At 48.2% G+C, this 25666-nt stretch overlaps 1 protein-coding gene across 1 annotated transcript in view; it reads left to right on the top strand.

Moving 5' to 3' along the window:
• PARP8 (poly(ADP-ribose) polymerase family member 8) overlaps positions 1-25666 on the top strand; it is a 127363-nt gene that overhangs the window by 84486 nt on the left and 17211 nt on the right. Inside the window, exons 8-18 of the mRNA XM_087815267.1 lie at positions 5684-5744; positions 6193-6283; positions 8945-9011; positions 11416-11541; positions 12476-13040; positions 14498-14548; positions 14653-14748; positions 17959-18051; positions 20688-20813; positions 22047-22112; positions 24381-24448. Of these exons, the coding sequence (XP_087671393.1) occupies positions 5684-5744; positions 6193-6283; positions 8945-9011; positions 11416-11541; positions 12476-13040; positions 14498-14548; positions 14653-14748; positions 17959-18051; positions 20688-20813; positions 22047-22112; positions 24381-24448 (1410 nt within the window). The remainder of the gene's footprint in view (positions 1-5683; positions 5745-6192; positions 6284-8944; positions 9012-11415; positions 11542-12475; positions 13041-14497; positions 14549-14652; positions 14749-17958; positions 18052-20687; positions 20814-22046; positions 22113-24380; positions 24449-25666) is intronic.

The following is a 25666-nucleotide window of genomic DNA, read 5'->3' as shown; positions in this document are numbered from 1 at the left end:
CTGCTTGTGTTCCGGTGTTTGGCACAGCACAGGCCCATCTGCAACTCAGACTGGTGGATTCTCGGTGGCTTTCGGCGGACACGTCCAGATTTTGAGAGAGCAGACAAGCACTTTCACTCAGGAAGTGCAGTGCAGCTCTCGTTGATTTAAAACTCCAAGTGTCTTGTTCTCACTGCAGAAACAGAAACTCGCCACCACCTGCAGCCTAGATAAGCTGGGGTTGAAACCCAAACCCTCTCTCCCTGCCTCCAGGAGGCTTATGAAGCTGTGACTGACTGAGAGCGACTGGGACTATGTTGGGAAAGCAAGTCTTTGCAGCGTTCCAAGTCTGAGCACATTAGCTGCGACGGTTTCGTAGTTGATCCCCGCTGTGGTTCCAGGGTCGGGACTGTGGATATTCAGTGAGGGTTATAGAATGAATAAATGAAGAGGGAAATGTGAACTATCGATAAATGGCCCAAAACAAGGACTAATTTTCTAACTTTGCTTGAAAGCTTAAAACTTTAATCACAGTAATTTAAACCCCCCCACGCAAAAAAAAAAAAAGCCTGTGGGATATAGTTAATCATACGATACAACACAGACTTCTTCTTTCCTTTAAAGTACGGATTTCTGTTTGGAGGACTACCTTAGCGCAGACGGACTGCTTTTATCGTTTAAAACTTTTTTAAACACATTATTTCCACGCTGTCTAGACCTCAACTATACCGTCACTTATATATGGACTTTTTCCCCAGCAGGCATTTGTTAAACACCTATGATCATCTCTATTGGTATTTTCCATTATTAACAAAATTATTGATAATTTATCAGCTGTTGGAATTAAGATAAATATTTGGAACTTGATTTAAATGAAGTATCTAGAGTGATGCATGGCTGTGATTAGTTTTCCCCGGTGTGTATTTCACGTACCAGTTTTGATCCGTTTCAGACCTTAATGGGCACCAGCCGTGTTCTTGGCTGCTCTAGATTTTCTCCAGATCCTCTCTAGATTTCCTCCAGCTACAGAGGACATTTCCAGAATAAACAGCCTCCCAGAGGCCTAATGATGTGAAGGTGAATCTCAGCGGGGCGGGTTTGATTTGCTTAAATCAGAATGAATTTACCGTCTAGTCTCAAATACCGAGGACTGGACACCTGGGAGACGGAGGCGTTAGGCATAAGGTCTTGGATTCCCCTTCCTTGCAAAGTTCCAAGTCTGTTGAAAACAGACTGTTCTAATTAGCTGTTCTCTCACTTAATTGAGGTTTATAAGAACTTAATGGAGTTTGAAGAGCAAAAGTACCTCAATATGCATAATAGGCTCTTTGGTGTCATTTTTTTTTAATGCGACATGTAATGAGGAGGGCAGCTAAGCACATCCGAGGTCTCGCTGTAAGAGACGGAAACAAGGGAGAAGGCCCCGATGGAGGCAAAACCACCCAGAAAGGGTGAGGGAGGGTAGAGGAAAAGCCGCTGATGGTAAACGTATGAACATCAGTGATTTCCGCTCTACCGGGCCATGTCCGAGGGCAGAGCACTGGCTGTGTTGAGCCACACTCGTGACCGGGGCGGCAATTCTGACGCAGAGGCTCCTGTGGGGGACGGGAGTCAGGTCCCTGCAAACGAGACTAACCTGTGATTGTTCTGAACGTGTCTCACCTTGAATCGTGCCACAAAATGAGGTCGTTTTAAGTTTTTCATTATAAATGTACTCCTATAGTCGCGTACTTATAGGAAAGTATTGATTGGTGCCATCTGAAAACAATTTGAGATTAATATTTTTAGGAAGGGAGGGACTTACAAGTCACAGAATTCTCACTGGGTCTGAACAAAGCGACCCTGATATGTGCTTTCGGGGTTTCAGACTCAGCCCCTAGGACACTCGCTTTGCTCTGTGAAACACCATCTTCCACTTAAATTTGAAGCCATCTGAGTAACAGCCTGCCCTTTGTATTGTGGCTAACGCTTACTGTAGGTCGGAAGACGGCAAGATTGTGACTTGTGTGTTTCGATTGTTTTTTGTGGGCATACAATGGTAACAGGGCCTTTAGGAGTTGATATTTGCAGGGCAGGGCGTGCTGGGGAGTTTTTAAGATTCAAGGAGGCAATACTGCTATACTTGGGGCCACCACCCGAACATGGATCTCCGGGGGGGGGGGACGTTAGACGGGGCCACAGAAACCGGGGTGGAGCCTTTAACTTCTCTGTGATTCTAGATTTCCTCCGTGGTGGCCACCAGGACCATGCGGAGACCTGGTCCTCCTCTGGCACACGGCGAGGCTGTGTTTCCCTGCCCTTCTCACGTCTGGCGTGGACACGCACTGGTTTTGGGCCGTGCAGTGTGAGCGTGAGTGCTGGGGTGGGGACCCCGTGTCTTCTCTGCCCCTTAGTGCCCAGTGAGCCGCGGCCCCACCACTGGCTCCGTAGTAACCGTGTGGTGTGAGCAAGGCATACGTCCTGCTTTGCTGTAAAACACTGAGATTTTGAGGCTGTTTCTTACTCCCACCGTAACCTGCATTGAAGAATGTCTTTCATCAAAAGACCTTGGGCTGGAGGTTTGAGGAGCCCTTTCCAGGGTATTGTGGCCCCCTCTTGCCTCTGCAGCCTAGGGAAGGGCGCTCTGACTCTGAGAACCGGGGGAGGTGTTGGGGGCGGGGGGGCACGGAAGAGAGAAACACGGCGCGTCGTATTCTTCCAGAAATGCTGGCGCGTATCCTAAATGCAAGCTTCAGAAGTGTCAGACCCCAGGCGGTTCACCTCTGCTCCTGGGGCCTGGGCTGTCTTCAGGCGGAACCGAGGTGTTTACGCTGAGGACAGAGCTGTAGCAACTGCACCTCTTACTCGGTTTTAGACGGGCTTCCTTTCTTATCCGGGCTTCATTTTTCAGTTCCCCTCCGCCCCGCCGTCCCTAGAGAAATGCGTAGCCACTTCGGGTACAGTCTTGCAGATGCTTTAACCTGCCCAGGTTTCTCCCTGACGGCTGAGTCTGTGTATTTCCTGGCCCATTTACAAGCGTCTCTCCCACACTGAGCGAAAAGCACACATCGAGGAGGCGCGTGGAGCTAGACAGGCGAGCTGTTGAGTGTCAGAGGCCGCGGGAAGGTGTCTGCATCATCACAAATGCCTTTCTCCTCAAAATATCACTGACCAGGCTGTTGGAGGCAGAAATAACTACGTAGCAATCAGGGCTTATTTCCCAAGAACCTTGGGTAGAGTTTCCTGTACGGGAGTGTATGCGTATAATTTCCTTGACAGTTATTGAAGGAAAGCTGGTTATCTAAAATATGTGCTTATAGCCACTTTGTTAGTACTGGGTAATTTCTAAAAATCACATTTAAGTTTTCTCTGATTATTCAGTGTTCATTTCCCCCGCAAGTTCTGCTGTTACGTACATTCTTCCAGGCGACAGTTTGCATGCACTGCATTGGGGGGTGCTTGTAGATCGCGGCTTCTTTGCTCACTGGCGTCTTCGGATCGCTGTCCGCTGTCTGCCCCCATCAGCCTTGCTGTGGGTATTTACTTTTTACGCTTATGAGTCACTTGCTGGTGTTCACAGTCAGCACGTTATGACCACTGGGTCGTGGGCCCTGTTTTTGAGTGGTGCAAATGGTGCCATTCATGAGCTGCAGATGGTGTTTGGTTTTTTAAAGGGCTGTGGGAAGAAAACCCAAGAGGGATCCGTGACAGAGGCTCTGCGTGGCCCGAAAAGCTGGAATAGTTACTGTCTGACCTTCCCAGGAAGGTTGGCCGAGCCCCGAACCGGAGGCCCGGATGGAACGGCTCATGGGCCTGGTCCTTACCCCTGTCGCCCTTTCTGTGTAATTCGTAGCTGAACTGGCACGTTTTTGTATCTAACCTTACGCATCACGTCTCAATGTGCACAAGGTCATAAAGGTTCTTGCAGTAACACAGCTGTTTGGACACGTGCAGTTTTAAAAACTTGCCCTGTGAATAGTTTTTAGCCCTTTCCTTCCAACCTTTAGAAGAATTTCCAGGGAAGAATAAAAAGGACCGTTCTGCACATGGTGAAAGTGCGCTGAGTGTTCACACATTTCGAAGGGGGAAAGCGGAGAGGCCAAGTTTTAAAATGCGGCAAGTTTTGACCTACATGTCAAAAGTAAACAGGCTGCCAGTGGTTGAGCATCGACTTAGGATCCAGGAGGTCACGGTTCGATTCCTGGTCAGGGCACATGCCCGGGTTGCGGGCTCGATCCCCAGTCGAGGGCGTGCAGGAGGCAGCCGATCAAAGACTCTCTCATCATTGATGTTTCTCTCTCTCTCTCTCTCTCTCCCCTCTCCGTTCCTCTTTCTGAAATCAATAAAGGTATATAATTTTTTAAAAAAGTAAAAAGACTACCTGGATTCTTTTATGCATTGAATTACATAAACCATATAATCATTAAAAAGTCTCTGAATCCCATAAAAGTGGCACAATTTTGTACTATATTAGCATTTCCTGAATATATGTGTGATATACAAACGTTTTCATTGAGTACGTACTATGTGCCAGATACTGTGCTTGACAGTGTTGAAATTGGGCATGAACTAAGCACCTGTCTTTCCCTCTGACTTCTTATCTGCCCTTTGGCAAACTGTACTTTCCTAAGCCTCAGTTTTCTCATTTGCAAATGAGGATAGCAATGGATTTCTTGTCCCCGGAAGGCTATGATGAGACCCTAATGAGACCATTCGTTAATGTCCGACCTGGTTTCCAACACAGAGTGTAGCTTATTGCACATTGAACTGATTAAGCACCTGCGTAAATAAATAGGACAAATGCATTCAAATCCCAGCTCTGTTCAGAGTGATGGTGACTGACTGACTTTACCACCTGGGGCCTCGGTTAGTGCATGTGTGAATTAGTGCATATGAGCACATGTGTGTAAAGTCTTGAGACCAGCTTCTTGCACAAAGTCCTCAGTAAATATTGACCATTGACTTCCATCATTATTGCTGTGTTTATAGTTGTCTCCCTCACTAGGTCTAGCATTTGTAACCAGAATTTTATAAAAATATCACATATAGAGATGTGCATATATGGAGAATATAAAAACCATTTTTTTTTGTACTCTCTTGTTAACTTTGAAACAAATATGCTGGTTTGTGGCACTCCCCGGGCTGGAGAAAAGTTGGTCTTCAGAATATTTTCACATGGAACATAACGGTTACTTGTTTCAACTCTGATATGTCAGGCTTTTAGAGCTGCCTGTGAAAACAGTGAGATCTATGAGGCAGACACCTGGACCCGTTTCAGAGCCGCTGATGTCTAACATGGAAGGAAAATTTGTGGGCATGTGGTTGTGGCAGGAAACTCTTTCCCTCCCCTTCTTTGTGTCAGAAACCCCTTTTTGCCCCCAGAAGCAGCTCTGTGTCCTTACGGAGCACAGAACAGGGAAATCGCATGAGAAGATTGTTTAATTGGCCCCAGAGAACCAGGGACGCTCAAAACGATGGACCGAACAACTGTTGAACCCGATGCATATGCACGTGGTAAAGATGGAAGGATGACGACGTGGTACCAATAGGTCACGGGAGACAGCAGTCCAACGGGTGGAGTTAGTTGATTCAGGCCCACAGTCATTTCTGAGCCATCTGGAAGTCAGGGATGCGAATTCATGATTAGATTTTTAATTTAAAATAGCCTAGGACAACACCGTCTTTTAAGGAAATCAAAAATATTGACGCTGATCTTCGCTTGCAGGGAGTATGGAGCCATTGATGACGTAGATATTGATCTGCACGTCGATGTCAGCTTTCTTGATGTAAGTACCAAGTGACGCAGCGTCACGGCTGCATTTAAAAAACGCTTACTTTTATAGGAGGAAGTCTAATTTTTGTTTCTCTTATAATGCTATTAGTATCGTATTGACTTTTCCAGGGTGATTTATGAAGAAATGCTTTGGTTGAAGAAACAGATTTTATGTATATATGTATTTGTGTCAGTTCTTAAATACACTCTGAAATGTACAGGCTCTTAGTATAGTACTTCAGTATTTCGTACATTTTCATTTTTATTTTCACATGAGAAGGCAAAAATTGAAAGTACTTTGGTTTTCTTTTCACAAACCAGTAGGTTTTGTGATCATTTGTAGGCCTTGATGATTTATGCATTTCTTCAAAATAAGTTAGAAAGTATTTTTTAATTGGGAAAATGCATCAGTAACTCTAAAAGATGACTGATTTGTCTATAAAATGTATTTATTGGCACAGGAGGAGATTGCGGTGGCTTGGGAAGTGATTCGAACAGAGCCCATAATTGTCCGACTACACTGCTCACTTACGCAGTATTTAAATGGCCCAGGTTGGTTTTATTTCTCTATCCTTTTTAGTATTATTAGCTAGTTGTGCATTAAACAAAATGACCATGCATTTGGTAATTCTGAGTGTAATTGTAGCTATCTTGATAATGATGTTTAAATACACTTGTATCCTAAATAACAAAGATTTATTGTCACTATAACCAATGGAAAGAGAAACATATAACATTTAGTTGTATAGATTTTAGAGGTTGACAGGTTGCTGTGAAATAAGCACATTAAAACCTAAAAGAAAACTTTGCGTAAGTAGAAGCCCAGTGAGAATATGCTGGGCTGCCCTTAGATTTAATTAAGCCTCTGATTCTGAGGTCTAATTTTAAGGCATATTTTCCCACCTTTGATTGCTGGTGAATTTAGTGTAGGTGTAACTTATTTCTGGTTTTGAAAATGGAGATTATAGTATTTTTGTTTTCCAGTACCTTAAGGGATGGTATTACTGTATCTCAACTGATAGCTATTGAGGACACAGGATCCTATTATATCTTTCCCAGACTTACTGGCTTAAATTCCTTTTTTCCTGCCTGCTATCTAGGGTGCACATGCGCACCCACTCCAAAACGGAGCCGCTTAAAACGGCCCACCCCTCGCCATTCTTTGGTGTGACAGACGTGGGAGTGCCCTGGCTGGTGACGTTGCCGCAGGGGGGACAAACCGTGGTGTGACTTATGCCGCAGTGTTGCCCACGGGGCCAGGCTGAAGCTGGACCTGACCCTTTTCCTGTCCTCCTGTCCCCCCCCCCGTCTGATATCAGTAACTCTCCTGGGAGTGGAGCGATTCCATAGTAAATTCTCTGCCCCCAGATCTTCACGCAGGCTCCAACCTGGCCTTAGATGGTGGGTCAGGGGGCAAGAACAGGTCAGCATGGGCCCCTGGAGGGCACCTGCCAGCCCAGCCCTTCAGAGAACTGCCCCGGGGCACATGGCTCCACCCTCATCTGCCCCCTGTTTGCAGATGTTAGTGGTGGCCCGCCTTAGCTCTGCCTCTTTCAGAGAATGGGGGGTTTGGGGTCAGCCCTGTAGGGCCCCTTCGGATGGCTCCATTTGCTCTGTTAGTGGCAGAATCCTCTGGAAGTGTCCCCCACAGGGGTGGTGGCGTTTCAAGCTCCAGTGCCTTTTGCTGGGTCCTGTCTCTATACGGCCGGTGAGCCTGAGGCTCGCTCAGGACCTTGCTGTCGGACTAGCGAGTTTCCCCAGAGCTTATCACTGCTTAGCGGAAATTTGAGGGGAAAATATGGTTAAAATGGGCGCTAATGTGAAATACCTGACAGCAAGAGACAGTGATACTAAAAAGGAACATGTACCTTATCATTCCCGAGAAAACAGTCCGGTTTCATTTCTCTTTATGATTTGGATTATTGCAAACAAGTAGGAGGGGAGAAAGGATCTCGTGACTGTCTTGTATGTGGCCTTGAGGGTGTCAGCATTTATATTAAAGGGTGCGGCCGATCCCAGGCTGAGACTGACCCAGTTTAGGGCTCTCCTTGAAAGGCGCCCGTTCCCAGGCTTCGGGATGTGTGAATAATTCTCGTGTGGACTGTATTTGGCTGGAGCCGATCTGACGCTGTGTCTGCGAGTGAGCTGGGACGACAGGACTTAGAAATACGTCTCCTGACCCACCCTGAAGGCAGAGACAAGGATTATTTTCATCGCCCATGGGGGGAAAATACACCTGAAGTGAAAAGTCGCAATTGTTATGAGTCTTGGGATATTACATATTTTTTCCAGAATTGCTGGAATATAAATCTAGTTTCTGATTTCGAAGGCAGGGGTGCTTTTACTTGAACGTGGTGAACAGCATGCAAACGTTTTCCTGCGCAGATCATCCTATGTTTGGTCCCTCTGTGTTTACACAACCCGAGTATTAGAGTGATTCCCACGCATCTTAAGCAGCCCTTTCCAACCTAAACGGCATGAGACAAGGGAAAATTGAATGACTTTCACCTTTTTTAAAACATGAAAATATTTTATGAGTATATTCTGTCAAATACTCTTTAACACCGTTGAATGATGAGTGCTGAGTGACTCCTTTGAGAGGTTATTATTAATCTCAAACGTAGTCACTAACTTACAGAAACGCGTGTGTCGGGTAAAAATACGAGGCCCCTGACATGCCTGCGGTGAACAGGAGGCCGCCTGTGCCTCACGCTCATGCTGCATTATTTTACTCCAGGAAAAGGAGCATGTCTGACCCTGGCCAGGGGGCTCGGTTGGAGCCTCACCCCATACACCCCAGAGGGCGTGGGTTCGGTTCCCACTCGGGGCGAGTACAGTCTGTTTCTCTCTCTTATCAGTGTTTCTCTCTCTCTCTCTCTCTCTCTCTAAAAATTAATAAAAACATATTATTGGGTCAGGATTAAAAAAATGGTGTATATATATACAAACCTCCTCTTTTCTACTGTCCTACACGTCACTGTTCACAATTAATACATATTTTTGAAGACCATTCACCATTATACGTTTATAAACACGGACCACACCTCAGTCTAACATAACAATCAGGAATGGCCTTCGGCTCCCTGCCGAAAGCATGGGAGCGACCATCGTGCGGTGCCCGCTGTTTCCGACTGTGTACGTTACGTATGGTGTGTAAATATGTGAGCCCCCCCCCCCCACATCGCCACACTCCTCTCCTCTCCTCTCTCGCAGTGCCCACCGTCGACGTCTTCCAGATTTCCACCAAGGAGCGGTTTGGGTTGGGGCATCAGCTGAAAAAGTAAGTTTTCCCCAAAACGAAAACTCAACTTCCGTTCAGGAGAGCTGAGTTCTCGCCATGCTGATCATTCCCCCCACTTTTACTCAGTGCGGGCTCCCGAGGGGGCCCCCCCGGGGGAGGAGGCCACTGCGACGCCCAGAGCTGCGCCGGGAAGTTAGCCGGCCGAGCTTGACGTCGGGACTGGGCCGGCGCCTCCTGTGCTCCCCCAGGTTCACTTCTGCCTCCAGCCCCTGGCGCTGCACCTGGGGGGCTGTGCTGGGTGCACCCAGGTCCCCGAGTCTCTCCCGGGGACCAACCGGAGGAAGCCGAGCACGTGGGCGTGTTTCCTGTCTGGTTCTGCCCGGTGAGGTCACCATGAGCTGACCCATCAGCCCCTGAAGCTCTGCGGTCAGCTCCCGGCTGCGGCCTTCGCCAGACTGTCTCCCTCATGGGTCCTGGAGCTTTCCTCTGCTTGTTCTGTGGTGCTCAGAGGTGGTGACAGTTCTGCGGAGACGGGCCCTCGACCCCCACCCTGTCCGCTGCTCCCACACCTACCCCTTTGAAACGCTCCCTCTGAAAAGAAACCCTGTGCTTTCAGTTGGGACTTCGACTCATCCAGTTGATCTCTTGCAAACAGAAAATTCCCCAGCTCGAGCTGACTTGAAGTCCAGGGTTATATTCCATTAGTCACAGTCAAAGCAGGAACTTAGTAGATTCCATACTTACTAAAATACCAGCTTTAAGAATTTGCACTTCGAGAGCCTTCCAAGGATTATGTATTCTGACTATGCAGATTTCACTTCAGTGTAAATGCACGGTGCGGGCCCTCCCTCCACAAGGATGCCGTCTGCACGCTCACCTTTGTCTTGAGGAAATTTAATCGGGGGACGATTCATACGAGGCAGCTAACCCAGACCTGCTTGGGACAGAGGGTGGTGTCACTGGGGGTTCCAGATGGAGACGGGAAAATGATGACTCTAATATTACTGTTACATTTAAGTCTTGGATGAAAAAAATCTTCAAAATTTAAGTGTCAAATGAAAACCTCCTCTTGTCCTGGGCCCTGAGGTGAGTTTACTGCGAATTGGAATTATGCACCACTGAGCACAGGTTCACGCCTTCCTACCTCTACAGCTAAAAAGACCCAGAATGAGTCCATGCTTGGCAGCCACACTGGCGGGCAAAGTCTGGGGCCGCCCTGCCTGGTGATCTGAGTTGGTCGGTAGGACCTGAGGGACACTGAGAAATTCCTGTTGGCTTAGCGCCAAGAGCCACACCGCCTCTTTGAACAGCACGTGTTCGTGTTCACCCGCGTCAGGTCGCATCTGATAACACAGGCCGGCCGCCTTGCCGGCTGACGCAGGCAGGCGTTTCCTCGCCGTGCTTGTGAACGTGCAGTGTAGCCGCTGTCTGCGGGTGTCCCGAGAATCCAAGAGAAAAGGCTCACACGGTCCTCTCCTGGTGTATGGCAGATTGTAAACAAGTAGTGGCCCCATTTTTCCGTTCCAAAAGCGATCTGTGTGAAAATGCGCGCAGTGCCAAACGGACTCGAGAGGCAGCCGGAGTGTTTCATTCGTTGCACCCATAGCGTTTAACTGAAAGCTCCTGTCTGCGTAAGTATCAGACCTGAAGGGGCCGTTGCCACCTGGAAGGTGGGGCCCAGAGAAGCGTCTGCCGCTCAGGCCCCTCGGGAGCAGGGCTGGTCCACGCGCACGGCTGCCCTGCGGGATTCGTTACCGCGGAACAGCGCAGGGCGTCGCGACCTAGGGCCCGTGGAGCTCAGCGGTTACCACATCCCCGCCTTATAGCAACTAAGTTTTTTAAAACAAAAACCCATTGTATTTAAAGGAGAAATGAGCTGTGCTGAAGGTAAAATTTGCTAGAATCAGATTCCTCCATGGAGCCCGTTTCACCCGGCTTCGTTTTACTTAGGAGCAGGCAGTTTTGTTTTGTTTTACTTCTCATGAAGAAAACCACATAAGCAAAGTAAGTAAAAAGAAACTGACGTTGCTTGTGTGTTAATAAGTAAAATTGTAATTATTAACAAAATTTCCAAACTATATTCCTGGCACCAACAGAATAATTCAGGTTTTTAAAATTTATGTTTTCCCCCTTCAGCAAACATCGTCGATCCAAGGGCCGTCCTTTGTGATCGTGATAAGCCTCTCTTCTCTCATCAGTTCTCCTGTCGTTTATAGTTTAGTTATATCACGGTAACTTAATAGTAACAATGCATAAAGTCATAAGCCTTTTCCGCATGACTCTCTTTACGTGCAAAGACATCTTGTATGGCTCTGAAATGTAGCGTCTCCCTGGCGCTGCGCGTGTGCTTTCCTCCGGCGCACGCGTCCTCCGCGTGGCAAAGACGGGAACCTCGGCGCGCGTGACCGGGCACGGTGCTAACAGGCTCGCTCTGGGCCCACAGGATCATGCAGACGTTCGTCACCCAGCAGTGGAAACAGAGCAAAGAGAAGTCGAGCTGCCTGCACACCAAGAAGCTGTCCGAGAAGAAGGTGAAGTCCCCCCTGCATTTGTTTTCCACCCTGCGCAGGTGGGTACGGCAGCCACGTCCTGCGCTGCTACACGCTGAGCCCGTGACCCCGTTGTATTCGGCCCAGAGCACCCCTTCTGTCCCCTCGGCGCCCGCGTACCCTCCTCGCGGCTTCAGAATGGCCGGGACACCTGCCGTCGGTCAGAAGCATCGGTGTCCCTTAGCGTCCTGTCTGCTTCAGTTCACCCAGATCACGTCCTTTGCTTGCTTGCTTTTTAATCTTTACTGTTGAGAGTATTACGGATGTCACCCCTTTCCCCGCTTGCCCCCCTCCGCCCAGCTCCCGCCCCCCAGCCTTCACCCCCGTTGTCTGCTCATGGGCTGTGCGTGTATGCGCGTAAGTCCTCGCTCCTGTCCCCTGTCCCCGTCCCTCTGAGGCCTGTCAGTCTGTTCCAAGCGTCCATGCCTCTGGGTCTGTTTTATTCATCAGTTTATTTTGTTCATTAGATTCGTGTTTCTTGGTTTCAGAGAGAGGAAGGGACAGAGAGAGAGAGAAACATCAACCATGAGAGTCGTCGATCGGCTGCCTCCCGCACGTCCCCCCGGGGGGATCGAGCCCGCAGCCCGGGCACGTGTCCTGAGCGGGAATCGGACCCCGATCTCCTGGATCCTAGGTGGACGCTCAACCCCTGAGCCGTGCCAGCCCAGCTGGCATTGCTTTCTAATCAGAGTCTTCTCCACCTAAAGTAGCTCGGTACAGGACTCTGGGATAAGCAGGAGGGGGAAAACCCCATAACCTCTTTTTGCTTTTCAGGAAAAATGCATTTCAGTTGCCGGGGTCCTTCTGCACGCTTCTGATTTCAGCTGTCGCTGAGTGGGCTGTGCGAAAACAAGGTGGTGGTTACCACCCAGCTGAGTTGGGGCCTGACAGGCATCCTCCATGGTCTGTCCCGCCCCTGATGGGCCCTGTACTAATTGTGGTTCAATTTTGAAGGTCGCCAAGTTACCCTCCCCCTGGCTGCGGCAAAAGCAAATCCAAGCTGAAACCCGAGCAAGACGGCATCTCCAAAACGCACAAGCTGCTGCGCAGGACTTGCTCAGGCACGGGCAAGGCCGAGGAGGCCTGCGCCACTAAGACGCACCGGACCTTCGGCCGCTCCCTGTCCAGCGACCCCAGGGCCGAGCAGGCGGTGACCACCCTCAAGTCGCACAAACTCTTGGCCCGGCCCTGCCCGGCCGCCGCCAAGCAGGAGGACTGCGTCCCTCTCAAGCCGCACAAGCTATTGACTCGGTCCTGCTCCGGGGACCCTCGCTGCGAGCACGGCGGCCCCGGCCTGAAGCCCCACAAGCTGCTGAGCAGGTCTTACTCCAGCAGCCTGCGCGTGGAGGAGCTCTACGGCCTGCGAGCCCACAAGCTGCTCGGCAAGGGCCCCGCCAGCGCGCCCCGGTCGCCCCGGGCCGAGCCCTTCTCGGAGCCCAGCTCGGAGGGCCGCAGGCTGTCCCTCACCTCAGGGCTCATGGGCATCCTGACCCCGTCCTGCTCACCGTCCCAGCCCGCTGTGCGTAACCGTTTCCACCCCCGGGGCTTCAGGGCTAAGCTCAGGTGCTCAGGACAGGTGTCTAGAGATCGGCAGGGCGCTCGCTGGGAGAGGAAAGAAGCAAGGTTTTGCGTGTTTAACTTACTGGTTTGGGTAAATATTACGTTGCCCGCCAGACGTTTGCCGCTGGTACTGGAATGTTCGTTTTGGTTCTGAAAAAAAATAAATGTAGTGATTGATTTGAGGTCCAGGCCAAATGGTAACGAGAGCTACTGAAAATGGAAAGAAGTCAGCGGGGTTCGCAGAGCATCCTCTTAAGCAAGCTGCATTCGTAACGCTTCATTCAGTAGGTTCACCTGGTCGCTAGTTTTCTCACATACTAGTGAAGGACAAGGCTGTCTGGTAATTAACTCTACGGTAATGTCCTTCCTGTTAGCCCAGGAGTTAACCTTTGCCGCGAACAGCGTCGGTGGACGGCTGCACCCCTGCCTCAGCTGCAGCTGCTCTCGGTGCTGTGAATCCGGCCACTTTATCCTGAAGCTGTTCTGGGGGGAGAGGGGCCTGGGAGGTGAAAGTATCAAAGCCCAAGTACGCCGGGTGGTATTTATTGGGAGTCAGTCTTACACAAAACGTACCTCTGGAGTGGTTGCGTCATAGCCCGTTTCAGATGAGGAAGCAGACGTACCTTGTGTACGTAATTTACATAAAATAGCTGATACGTGTGTTGTTTGCTTTGGGTAAGCATGAGAGTGTCTCTTGGGTGGACCGTATTTAGCTCTTCACCGTTGATATGGATGCCCCTTGAAATAGATGAAATTGCAAAATGGAAGAAGATACTATTTTTAGAAAGTTGTGTTTCTGGTATAAAGTTATTTCTCAAATTGTAAATTTTGCCATAAAATTCTACTTGTGTTAAAAAATGTATTTGACTATTTTGATAATTTTACATAGACATCCCTTAAAGCGCATTTCTCACCAAAGCGAGGTATTAGGACATATAGAAAATCATGTCGAAGAGCCACATGAAAGGCTGCCTTAGTGTCCTCCGCATGGCTGAGCTGACGCGTAACGTAACAGCTCGGGGTTGGACGTGTTTCAGCGCCCGTCCTACGTGTCTTCGGAGAAATAATTCTGTGTCACTGTAAAATAAGGTTGGAACACTCTGAGGAGGTGGGAGCATTTGACGATGAGCCGTGGAGCAAGTAGGTTTTTGCGATTAGGTAAAGGTGCCCATCGTTTTCACTGGGAGGTCAGGAAGGAAGAATATCCATGTAGTGCAGACAGAGGTCGCAGGGGCCATGGCAGAACCCGCTGTAGTTACAGAGGCTCTGCCTCCCGATGTCCTGTCAGCCGCTGAACTCCTGTTACAGGCGATCTTAGACCACATCGATATTCATTCAGGGTTGCACAAAATAAAAGGCCATAATTTACATATTTCCCCATTTAAACAATCGTTCTTTTATTTTGCCTTTTTTTAGCCAAATGGTGCCAAATGCGCTCCAGTGCGAGACCGCGGCTTCCTCGTGCAGGTAGGAGCCAAGAAGCCAGCCGCTGGAGAAACGCTTCGGTGTTAAGTGGGTGCTCCAGTCACTTGCGAGCCTGACCTATTATGTCTTGGTGTCGTTTCATTCAGACGATCGAGTTTGCTGAGCAGCGGATCCCCGTCTTGAACGAGTACTGTGTGGTTTGCGACGAGCGACACGTCTTTCAGAACGGCCCCATGCTCAGGGTCAGTTCTCGCGGGGAGAATGTCAGTGTTGGCGTAGAATGTGGGTGAAAGGGGTTCAGGTATAGAAGTAAATAAGCAAATAACTGCATTTACAGTAAGTACGCCTTGTTGAGCAAACTATTTAATAAACAGAGTGGTATATGACTAGTGAGTTACTGTTTTTAAAGGAATCCAAGCAAGAGCAAGTCGTGTTATGTTAGGAAAATATTTTTTATTGTATTTCCTGAATGTGCCTATGTGTCAGCTCTCTTTCCACCCATTTATCTATGTCTCTCATAGATCATTTATGTCATGCCGATGTAGATGCATACGGAGAGAGAGAGAAATATAGATGTGTATTTATGTATATATATAAACTTGTAAACAGTGTTTTTTCAAAGCCACACAAATTAAGATGCTTACTATAGAGCGGAGAGGGTCATCTTTATTCCAGTTAGAAGAGGAATATAGAAGCATGCAGAAAATCAGAATAAACTTTCAAAAAAATGCCAACTCACTGACACATTCAGGGCGTGACTGAGGGAGCATAGAAACATATTTGCTATTTTAATGTGTACAGTTTACTGCTTGTCAGTATATTCACAGTGTCGTAGAGCCATTACCACTCTAATTCCAGAACATTTCCATCACCCACAAAAGAAACCCCGTAACCGCTAGTGGTCACTCCCAGCTCCCCCTCCCCCATCCCCTGCCAACCGCTAATCTACTGAATTTGCCTGTTCTGGACATTTCATGTAAATGGAACCATACATTATGTGGCTTTTTGTTTTGGGCTTCTCTGACTTAATGTTTTCAAGGTTCATCCATGTAACGTGTCTGTACTTGATTCCTCTATATGGTGGAATCATGTTACATTATATGGATGCACGAGATATGTTTACGCATCTTTGGTTAATGGAATTACTGGGATATATGTTAACACTGTTTAATTTTTTGAGGAACCACCCAACTTTTTTTGTCATTTTATATTCTTAACAACAGAGGACGATGGTTCCAATTTCTCCAAGTCTTCACCAACATTTGTCATTTGCTGTTGTGTTGGGTTTTTTCAATTATAGCCATAATTATTTAGAAATGCCAGAATGCTCCAGTTTTCTCTTTTGCAAAGTTTATAAATGTCATTGTCAGGTTTGAGTTCCGATGTGCAACACTTTCTTTCGATCTGCATAAAACTCACAGTAACGTGAGGAGGGCTGTTCAGAGATGCCCGACCTCCCAGTTTGGCAGCGAAGTTTGACTCTTTAGCAGAAAACCAAACCCAAACCCGACGATTGGTTCTCCATACTTGGAAACCAACCTGAGTGTTAACACGGCAGCTGTTAGAACGGTGACCTCGTTCGCTCCTCCGGCCATGCGCGGGTCCCAGATCACTGCGCTGCGTGGCGTGGTCAGTCCTGGGAGTCCGTCCTCACCACTCGAGGATGATGCCCAGTCCAGCTAAGGCAAAGTCAGCTGAGAAACCCGAGAACCTAATTTTTGTGTATCCAGCTTGACGGTGGCCTCAGACAAATATTCATCCCTAAGGTGCTTGTTTTCAGAGTGAAATTAATAATGCCCGTTAAGGGTTGTGATCATAACGAGTGTATGGTTACCTGGCAAGAGTATTGAAAACAGAACCTCTGTGTCTGTTACTTCCTCAGTGAACTTGGGGTAACTGGCACATGAATTAAAACCCGGGACCCCTAGTGATTCCCAGGGTTCACTTTCTCCCTGATTCTCACTTGCGTACAGTTTCACAGACACCAGTGTTAGTGTGTGACACTGTAGTAAACGTGCCACCAATGGTTGCTATTATTGTTTCAGACCATACGGCGCCGGAGAAAGTTAACAAAACAAAAGAAACAACCCAATGTTAGTGGGGGAAATTGAGGCTCAAACACACAGGACTTAGGTCACACACACACACACAAAATAGAAGCTTAAGTGGATTAAACACTCAAATAAAAGAAATAGAAATTGCACAGTCTGCTCTCTGCATATACAGATACATACCAAATAGTGTGCATTGCTTGAGTCTGGATGAACTTTCCCCATTAATTTCCTCCCCAAGGAAGCTTTTCCTGATGTTTCTGAAATGGAATCAAACTGCACATTTCAGGCTGACAAAGGAAATATATCAATTCCGCCCCCCCTGAAATCCTCTTAGGGGAACGTCAGCCAGACGCCTGTGTGATTGGTCATGCTCTGTGTCCACAGAGCCGCCCCAGGAGCGTCCTTTGTGTCCCACAGGGGCCGCACGTCCCCCTGGTTGCCCGGTAGGCCAGTGGTCTGCTGGAAGGAGCCGCGTGGGGACGGCCGCGCTAACAAATGCCTCTCTGCCGAGCGGCGGCGCCGTGATTGCCTCGCGCTAGGCGTCATCAGCTGCCCAATGCAGTGTGACTCAGGAGATAAGATAAATCAAACAGATGACACTGTATTGGATTTGAAAGATGAGAGCTGTTCCGAAGCCGTCACACAGTGTATATTTTAGTGCCGTTGACTTCAGAAGGTTATTGAAGTCAAAAATCTTCGTGACAAAACCAATCTCCCAAGAGCTGGGGAGCAAGTGAGCAGAGTCGTGCTTCTTTCTTCCAAAGAAAATTACTGGGAATAGGTGGGATTCTCCTTCGTTTATTCGCTTTGCACAGGCTGGGGGTTTAACCTTGTTCTTTCGTCTGTCACCAGCGTAGGGGTCGGCCTCTTTATACGGCTCACGTGTAAGTGTTTACTACGCAGGAGAGAGATTTTTCAGTTTAAGAATATTTTTATCTGATGCTAAATCATTCCTAGTGCAAGTGCCTACAACTCACTGAAAAGGATTTTTATTTATGTTTTTATTTCAGAGAGAGGAAGGGGGGGGAGAGAGAGAGAAACATCAATGAGGAGAGTCATTGATCGGCCGCCTCCTGCACGCCCCCTGCTGGGGATGGAGCCTGTGCCCTGACCGGGAATCGAACCCTGACCTCCTGGTTCATGGGTCGGTGCTCAACCACTGAGCCACGCCGGCCGGGCTGAAATGGATTTCCTAACCACGTTCTTGACTTTATATCAGTCAGTGGCTATTTACCAATTGTGACCTCCATACAGAAATTATTTTTAGGTAAAAGGATACAATTCCTTTCTTTCTAACACTCTAAAACTCTGCATTTTCCATTCATTAAATGTCACGTCATAAGCTTCGTTGAGGAACTGGAAGGTGGGCTAAGTGGCTGTCATTGCTCCCCCCCGCAGCCCACCGTGTGCGAGCGCGAGCTGTGCGTGTTTGCTTTCCAAACCCTGGGGGTGATGAACGAGGCTGCCGACGAGATCGCCACCGGGGCTCAGGTAAGTGAAAACTAAAAAAAAGTTAAGGGAGTCCGGGCCATCCATATACAAAAACATGCTATGCTATCCTATAATATTTTAACAAAACACAGTAGTGGCCGATTACCCACAGAATACGTCAAGTTATAAGTACATTTGTTGAAGGAGGTATCACATCAGGTTGTAAAATAAAAATGATTTGTTGAGTGGTGTGGGAAGAGATGACCTGCGGCCTGGGGGGAGTCAGTTTAGCTCTTTACTTTGGACTGTGTGTAAAACAGGTTCCAAATGGCTTGAAGATCAGTTTTGTTCAAAAATGTTACATACACTCAAAGCAGAGGAGGTAAAACTGAGCGTGCGTGGCCTTGGTGGCGCCCAGCGTAATGCGTTTGTGCAGCGGTGGGCCTTAGATGAAGCCGTCCAGACGGGCTTCCTGTTTGTTCCTTGAAGAGACAGTGAGCCTTTAAGCTGAACATGAAGTTTATTTTGTCACAAACCTAATTACATGAAAACGCATAGAAATGGGAAAAGCTATGAAGGCATCGTAACGATAGTAGATGGAGTGAATGCATGATTCACAAATATGGACCCGTACTTCGTGAAGAAACATGAGAAAAATAGTGTCGCTAAAAATCGTATCAGCCTCTCGTTTATAGAACTCACAGAGGTAGGCGGGGAAAATGATTATGCAGCAGACCTACTGTCATTTTTTCAACAAGTACCGAAGGCCGGCTGTGTGACAAACAGGCCTCCCCCGGGAGGAGGGCACACGGTCCATACAGGCAGCCCGGCCGGGGACTGAGGCGCAGTCCCTTAAGCTGACTGTCGCACTGATTAACTGAACTAATATGATGGAACATCAAGGACAGTATTTGTGATAGGATGAGTTTTAAATGAAAGGTAATGCAAACAGTAGACCAGGGACCCTGTATGACGCGGGAAAATGATGCCGTGACTGAGATAAAGTTCAAACATAAACCTCGGTATCGCCCTACACCCCACATGCTTATATTTGTGCCTTAAAGGCACTGAGAATCCCTAAGCGAAGGAAATGACTGGGAGGGCTCCTCGTGGGTCCGATCATGAAAGCTTTTCTCATCCAAGGGAACTAATATTGCTTAAAAAAAAACCTGACAACTTTAATGTGTGCTAGTGACTGCTGTGTGAAAATAATTAAACACCTTTACACGGATGTGTGTGAGTACACATACATGTATATTTACATTGCTCTAGGTTGTGTGTGTAGTAATTCTTCAAGTAGTATAGTTGATATTTGTGCATTTTACTGGATGTAAACTCTTCCTCAAACAATTTGAAAAGGGAATGAAAGCCTAGGAGTCAGAAGGGACATTGGCATCGTGCTAACAGTAGGCCAGGCCGAGACAATAATAGGTGCTTTCCCCCTATTATTGAGGACACAGCTCTAAAAATAATGGTTCTTAAAGAGAAGTTAATTTGGGATCATATAATGACCGTTACAAAGCATAAGTACTCAGTCAGATCAATTTAGTGATTCAACTCTAAACATCAGTATCCAGACATCAGAGAATTCAGTGTTTCTATTCAGAGTGAAATCTTTTCAATACCTTAAAGCAGGTATCCCGGTATTCTGGTTATAATCCTAAAGATTACAGGGAAACTGTTTTGCTGGACAGGAAGGAATTACGTCTCAGTAACCGCGGTGCATCTGCTGACTTCTGCATTTTATGTGGTGCCCTGGGTCGCTCTGGAGGCCAGGCTGGGACTAGTGTGGGATTCCGGGCCCCAGATGCTGCCTCAACCAGAACAGCTCTGTTTATTTTTTCATATATTGGCTCTCAAATTAAGATTTTCTTTGGAAAAAAGAAAAAGGGCCGCAATTGAAATGTTTGAAAGCCCCTAGTCTACAAACTGTGTTCACCCCTTTGCAGAATGCATTGCATATCTGCCGGCCGGGCCCGTGCATGCCTTCCTTACCAACCTGCACCTGAATTTCTCCTGATTTCTCATGTGCAAGGGCCCTGAGGCCTGTCATACCTGTATGTGTCTGCGTGCTGGGAAAAGGAGGGTGGAAGGGCTCGGGGGGGTGGGTCCCTGCTCTACTGTGTGAATTATATGTAATGTCCTGTGGAGACAGGTGGCCCTGAAAACTCGAAGACGTTTTATTCTCATTCATCAAGTGCCTGATGTGAGTCCGGTTGCTTGAGTTTAATATTTCTTGGCATTTTCATCCTACGTGTCTTGGTCAACCTCCAAATTATCTCCTCAATTTCTTACTCTGCCTAAGAAGAAAGATGTCTGTAACCTGCTGGCTTACCACCACCAGTGACTGTTTCTAAGCGTTATTTGTGTAACTGACTTCTCACTGTGCATCGACTTCATTGGAGTATTATTTCTGGGAGGGCCAGGACCTGTTTCTCTCGGTCACTGTCCTGCCTTAGAGCCTAGAGCAATGTGAGGGCATGTTCATGACAAAGAGGTCTTAGGATGTGAGTGATTGGAAGCAACGTGTATTTAACGGTCGAGTTAGGTTGAATTTTGTCCAGAATCACAATGGGCAGATTTGAGAGGTCGATAGAAATCCTGAACCTTTCCTGATTACCATGAGAGGGAGAAACGGGGGCCTGGCACTTGGTAAAGCGGGAGGGATAGTAACCGTGTTCTCTGTGTGTTTCAAGGTAGTGGACCTGCTGGTGTCCATGTGCAGATCTGCGCTGGAGTCTCCTAGGAAGGTTGTCATCTTCGAGCCGTATCCTTCTGTGGTGGATCCTAACGACCCCCAGATGCTGGCCTTCAACCCCAGGGTAAGTGGGTCCCGTGGCCCGCCCATCGATCGCGTTTCCTGCAGCAACAACTGAGAATGTAGCCTCATGAGTGTCCCCCTTTCTGTCTGAGTGGCTGTGTCATTGGGCACATGCGTAACTCTCACGGACTCCCTGTCCATTTGGTTAATATGATTCTCCTTCTGCTAACTGGTTTGCTTCTGGGTCCATCTTCACGTGTCCAGTCACTTCCCCTGGCCTTTCTCCTTCAAAACCGTTCTCAGAACTTCGTCTTCATGAAACTAGACCCATCGATGCTCTCACGTTCTGGTCTGTACACACCCGCCTGCGTGGAAGGTGGGTGGAGAGCTGTAACCACTGGTCAGTAAGGATAGTGGTCAATATCATGGTTTCACTTCCATCACATGGTTTGAGATTCTGACTCATGTAACTGCTTGTAAGAATCATGTATAAAAAGGACAAGTTTCCCTTTTTCTGTTATATTTTCAGTCATAGTCCCTTGCCCCTCTCCCACCCCTCCAGTTATCTGAAGGTTAGTGATCAAGTCATAGTGTCGATTAACCGGCATTTCTTGAGAAAACACCTTTATAAATATTAACGGACATTAGGCAGAATCCTCCTGAAATAGCAAAAATTTCAAATTGCATGACAACTAAAATTGCCTTAATTTCTGTTACTGTTAATAGAAACAATGGCCACGTAAAATTTCCTTGGAAAAACTTTCCATCCTGGGAAGCGGCACAGGGCACACCTTACACATTTGCATCCCCTTAAAAATGTGTTATCAATTGAGCATTCGGTCTTATTTACACACCTGTCGGTCATCCTCTTTGGGCAACAGTCTTCCGATCAAATGGAAATACAAGCAGAATGAAAGTGTAAGCCTTCGAGTGGGTTTTTGTACTTTAGGAGGATGTTATACTTACTGTATTCATCGCGCCTTAATTTTTTAGCGTGAAGGCAGAATCGGGACCCAGCACCTTTTTTGTGTTGACAGTTCCTCCCCTGTGGGCTGGGCATGGCTAGATGGGCTTTATTGGGACTGGCGTGGTTTTCTCCTGTTCTTCCCTCTGCCTCGGTTATAAACCCTGCATCCCTGACCCATCTAAGTCAAGCCTTCCCTTTACGTGCCCAGCACTGCCTTTGCTTTCCAATGGACCCTGCAGGAAAATTCATGCACAGAAACCCTGTGTTTCTCCAGTCGCCTGCAGACTTGCAAAAATACTGCGTTGTGTGTTTTTTTCATTCGAACAGAAGAAGAATTACGATCGAGTGATGAAGGCACTGGACAGCATAACTTCGATTAGAGAAATGACGCAAGTAAGTACATCATTGGTGGCCTCGGACAGTCCCGTTTTGCTTTCAGTATAAACGTATTTGGAAAATGTCTGAGGGTGCCAGCCACGCAGTGAAACGCAGGTTTTTCTATTATATGGGAATATAATTACAGTCATGGGAACACTAAGGTGGAGCTGTACTGAGATGCTTTCATTAAATGACACGGTGCGTTGGCAGGCCACCACCGCTGGAGCGTGCAGAGGCGCGTAGGGATATCCTGAGGCAAAGGTTAAACATGTCACCCTCTTCCTAGACTGTCAATTTTAATTCATGGTAATAATTTCAAAACATCATTTTAATGTTGAATTAAAAACGGACATATTATCAAATTTAAATTGTACGTAAATATTTTAGATATAATACAGAATGTCTGAACCACTTTGGAAGACACCAGACTCCCTGAGGGTGTGAGTTCGTGCCGTGGCCTTCGGGGGAGAGGCTTTGGCGGGAAAGTGCGATGAGCGAGGATCGGGGTTCATGGTGAAGGTCGGGCATGTCCCGAGGCTGTATCCGGGCCGCTGGGAAAAGCACGTGCTCCTGAATGATTGGGCCTTGCCCCTGACAGAGGTTAGGAGAGAGGGTTAAACTCCTCATTTCAAACAGAGCCGAGTCGCCTCCGTGGACAGCAGCGCACACCATGGTTCCGTTTGCAGATGGGGCCACCGCTTGCTCCCCGAGACGCAGGCAGGCCGCCCGTTGGGGTGCTGGTACCCGGCTCGCGTCCCCTCTGGGGAGGGGGTCGAGGCTTCGCCTGTGTCCCGAGGAGACAGGCTGTTGCTCCGCTCCCAGCCGCCCCGCCAGCCCCTGGACTCTGAAAATGTGCCTCCGACGTGCGTCTTTACGTTCCCCGCCTGACTCCTGAGGCCTTTGATAGTTATTCACGCCGCCCGGCGTCCACTCACCACCAGCCTGTGTCCGGCGTGGGGAGCGAGCCTTGTTCCCGGGGCGCGTTATTTGCTTCATGGACACCCTCCCGTGTCGCTTCGCCGGGCCCGCACCGTCCTGTATCGTGTGAATTCTTTTCAGACAAATGTATTTGTGGAAGGAAAGGAAGCAGTAAGATGCGTTTCCACTTAGGGGAAAAAGAGAACCTGCTGCAGCGTTTCACTTCCTGCCACATGAGCATTTTTAGTCACCAGAGACGCGGGCGCAGGGTATTTATACCGTGCCCCGGACCCCCGTCATCCTTGGATCTCAAAATAGCCGCTCGCTCTGGCTCGGGGTCAGCTCTCTGGCGGCACCGGCTTCCTTTATTCTGGGTAGGTGGCGGCGGAGGGGACAGCTGAGCGTTGGCGGGGAAGTTGGAGGCCGGCTCCGTTGAAGCAGCTCATCAGTGATGTGGCCTGTGGCCTGTGGCCTCGGGCAGCCGCCCCGTCACCCGATGCCTCCGTTTCTTTGCTGTCAGGACTGTGAACATACCTGCACCCTCTCTCCTCGCCACCTCATCCGGGTGCTGTCAGGCTGCCCTGTGTCATTCTTCCCACCTCTCCCAATAAACGTCACATTACACCGTCCTGTTTCCCAGAGTGGACTGCCCTGTAGATAGGCCCACAGTGTCACAGGCAGGTGGCCCTCGGTTCTGTGAAAAGGTGAACGCCACTAAATACATTTTAGAGAAGGGCTCTCGTTAGGTAAATTTTGTCCATTTTTTTTCATGCAAAGATCTGCACCTATGACGATACTTCACGTAGGAGCACGAGTAGTAGCTATTGCAGGTTCTGCCTCAATGTTAGTTAAAAGTTAAAAGCAGTCACTGTCCAAGAGGAGCTGAGCTCTCCTCCAGCTGAGACAGAGTGACTGACCTTTTTAAAGAGAACGGAGAGGGAAGAAAAGGGGCAGTGGAGACGTGGAAACAGGGCTGCGGGGATTTGGAAGTCACAGGAGGGGCGAGTGGAGGGTCGGTGAAAAGTTAGGCCATGGGGCCGGTGTAGCCCACCTCCTGTGGTTTGGCAGCGTTGGGTGTCATGAGCAAGGACTCAGCAGGGGCCTGGGTCACGCACGGAGCCGGGCAAAGACTTTTAGCAGGCGCAGGTACGTGCGTGAGCCTCAGGAAGTTCAGACTCTCATCATCTGGGGGGGGGGGCCTAGGGTGGTTGTTGCCGTTCCCTCGTTGCCCTGTCACGGCCGCAGTTCTCCGTGTTGCCCGACGTAGCCATGCCTGCCCTGTGCCATCTGATGTTACTTTTGCAAAAATAAAAGACGCTGAAATGAATGTTCCAGAACAATCGAAGTGTATTGACTGTTTTTCAGGCACCGTATCTGGAAATCAAGAAGCAGATGGATAAACAGGACCCCCTTGCTCACCCCCTGCTGCAATGGTATAAATTTCAGTTTTCCTCTCACTGAAAGCATTTGTTTTCTACCACCTACTTTAAGGGAGTAAAGGCCTGTTTTATAGAACCCGCAGTGCTAGAGTTCTGCAGCCCCTGAGGCTGGGGTTTTATAGTCCACGAGTCTCCCTGACTCCCTTTAATTAGACCTCGTACATCACGAGGGAAGAGGGTGCTGTCGAGTGCCCGACATGGACACAGCGGAGTTGATAACAGTGTGTCGGTAGTTTTTAAAAATAAGATAAACTGGATTACAGTGGTGAAGCAGTTCTTGGTTCATTTAATTTTCTAGTTAACTGAGGACCGAGTGATAAAACTCACCTATTTCCGAACTCGGTCCAGAATGCCTGTTCTGTAGAATTTGCTCCCTCGCAAGGACGGTATAAATTTGACGCGAGCTCCTTGCTTGGCGGCTGCAGGTGAGGCAGCGTTTCCGGGGGGGCCCGGTGAGGGGCTGAAGGAGGCCAGGCTAGGACGAGGCGAGGCAGGCGGAGGACCCGCCTTGCACCATGACATGCAGATAATTTGCCCTCTGATTTCTCATGTTCACAATGAAAACAACACCATCGACTCACCGTTCCCATAAGGGCCTTATGTACACGTCTCTCCGAAACCACTGAAAACTCAGACTGTGGAATTCACCACAATTATCGTGCAGTAAAACAAATGTAAAGGTTGTAAGAGGTTGGTGAGAACAGTATTTATTCCACGCGACAGCCAGGAAGTTTTTAAGAAGTATGTGAAGGTGGGCAAAGGCGAAAGACTGGGGACCTTGGGGTTCTGGTTACTTAACTGTGTCTTAGGATTTTACAATACACATTTAACTGTGTAATAAGACTGGGGGAACAACTAGGTTTAGAAATCTTCCTCCTTGGAATGTTTTACAATCTATTGTTAAAATTCTGAATTCAGTAAAATAACAGTTTTCATATTAATTTTTAAAATTCTCGCATTAACATTTAAAAGACGGCATTTAAATTCCGTCAGCATTTAAATTCGGCCAGAGGGACCCACTCCTTGCCGGGAACTAAAGTTCCCTTTTGTCCGATAAAGTAAGTCACATTGGAAAGGAAGGTACAGATCCCGGGCAGCTCATCTCCTTTTCCCCCCAGAGTCAGCCTGAGCGTTAACCTCGGGTTATTTGCCATCATTTCCTGCAGACTGTCAGTCTCAGTCTTCTTTCAAGGAAAAAAAACTACCAAAACG

The sequence above is a fragment of the Miniopterus natalensis genome, chromosome 3, assembly GCF_054644295.1.
Source record: "Miniopterus natalensis isolate mMinNat1 chromosome 3, mMinNat1.hap1, whole genome shotgun sequence".
Taxonomy (NCBI): Eukaryota; Metazoa; Chordata; class Mammalia; order Chiroptera; family Miniopteridae; genus Miniopterus; species Miniopterus natalensis.
The sequence above is the reverse complement of the archived record's forward strand: the minus strand, read 5'-3'. Positions and strand labels throughout refer to the sequence as shown.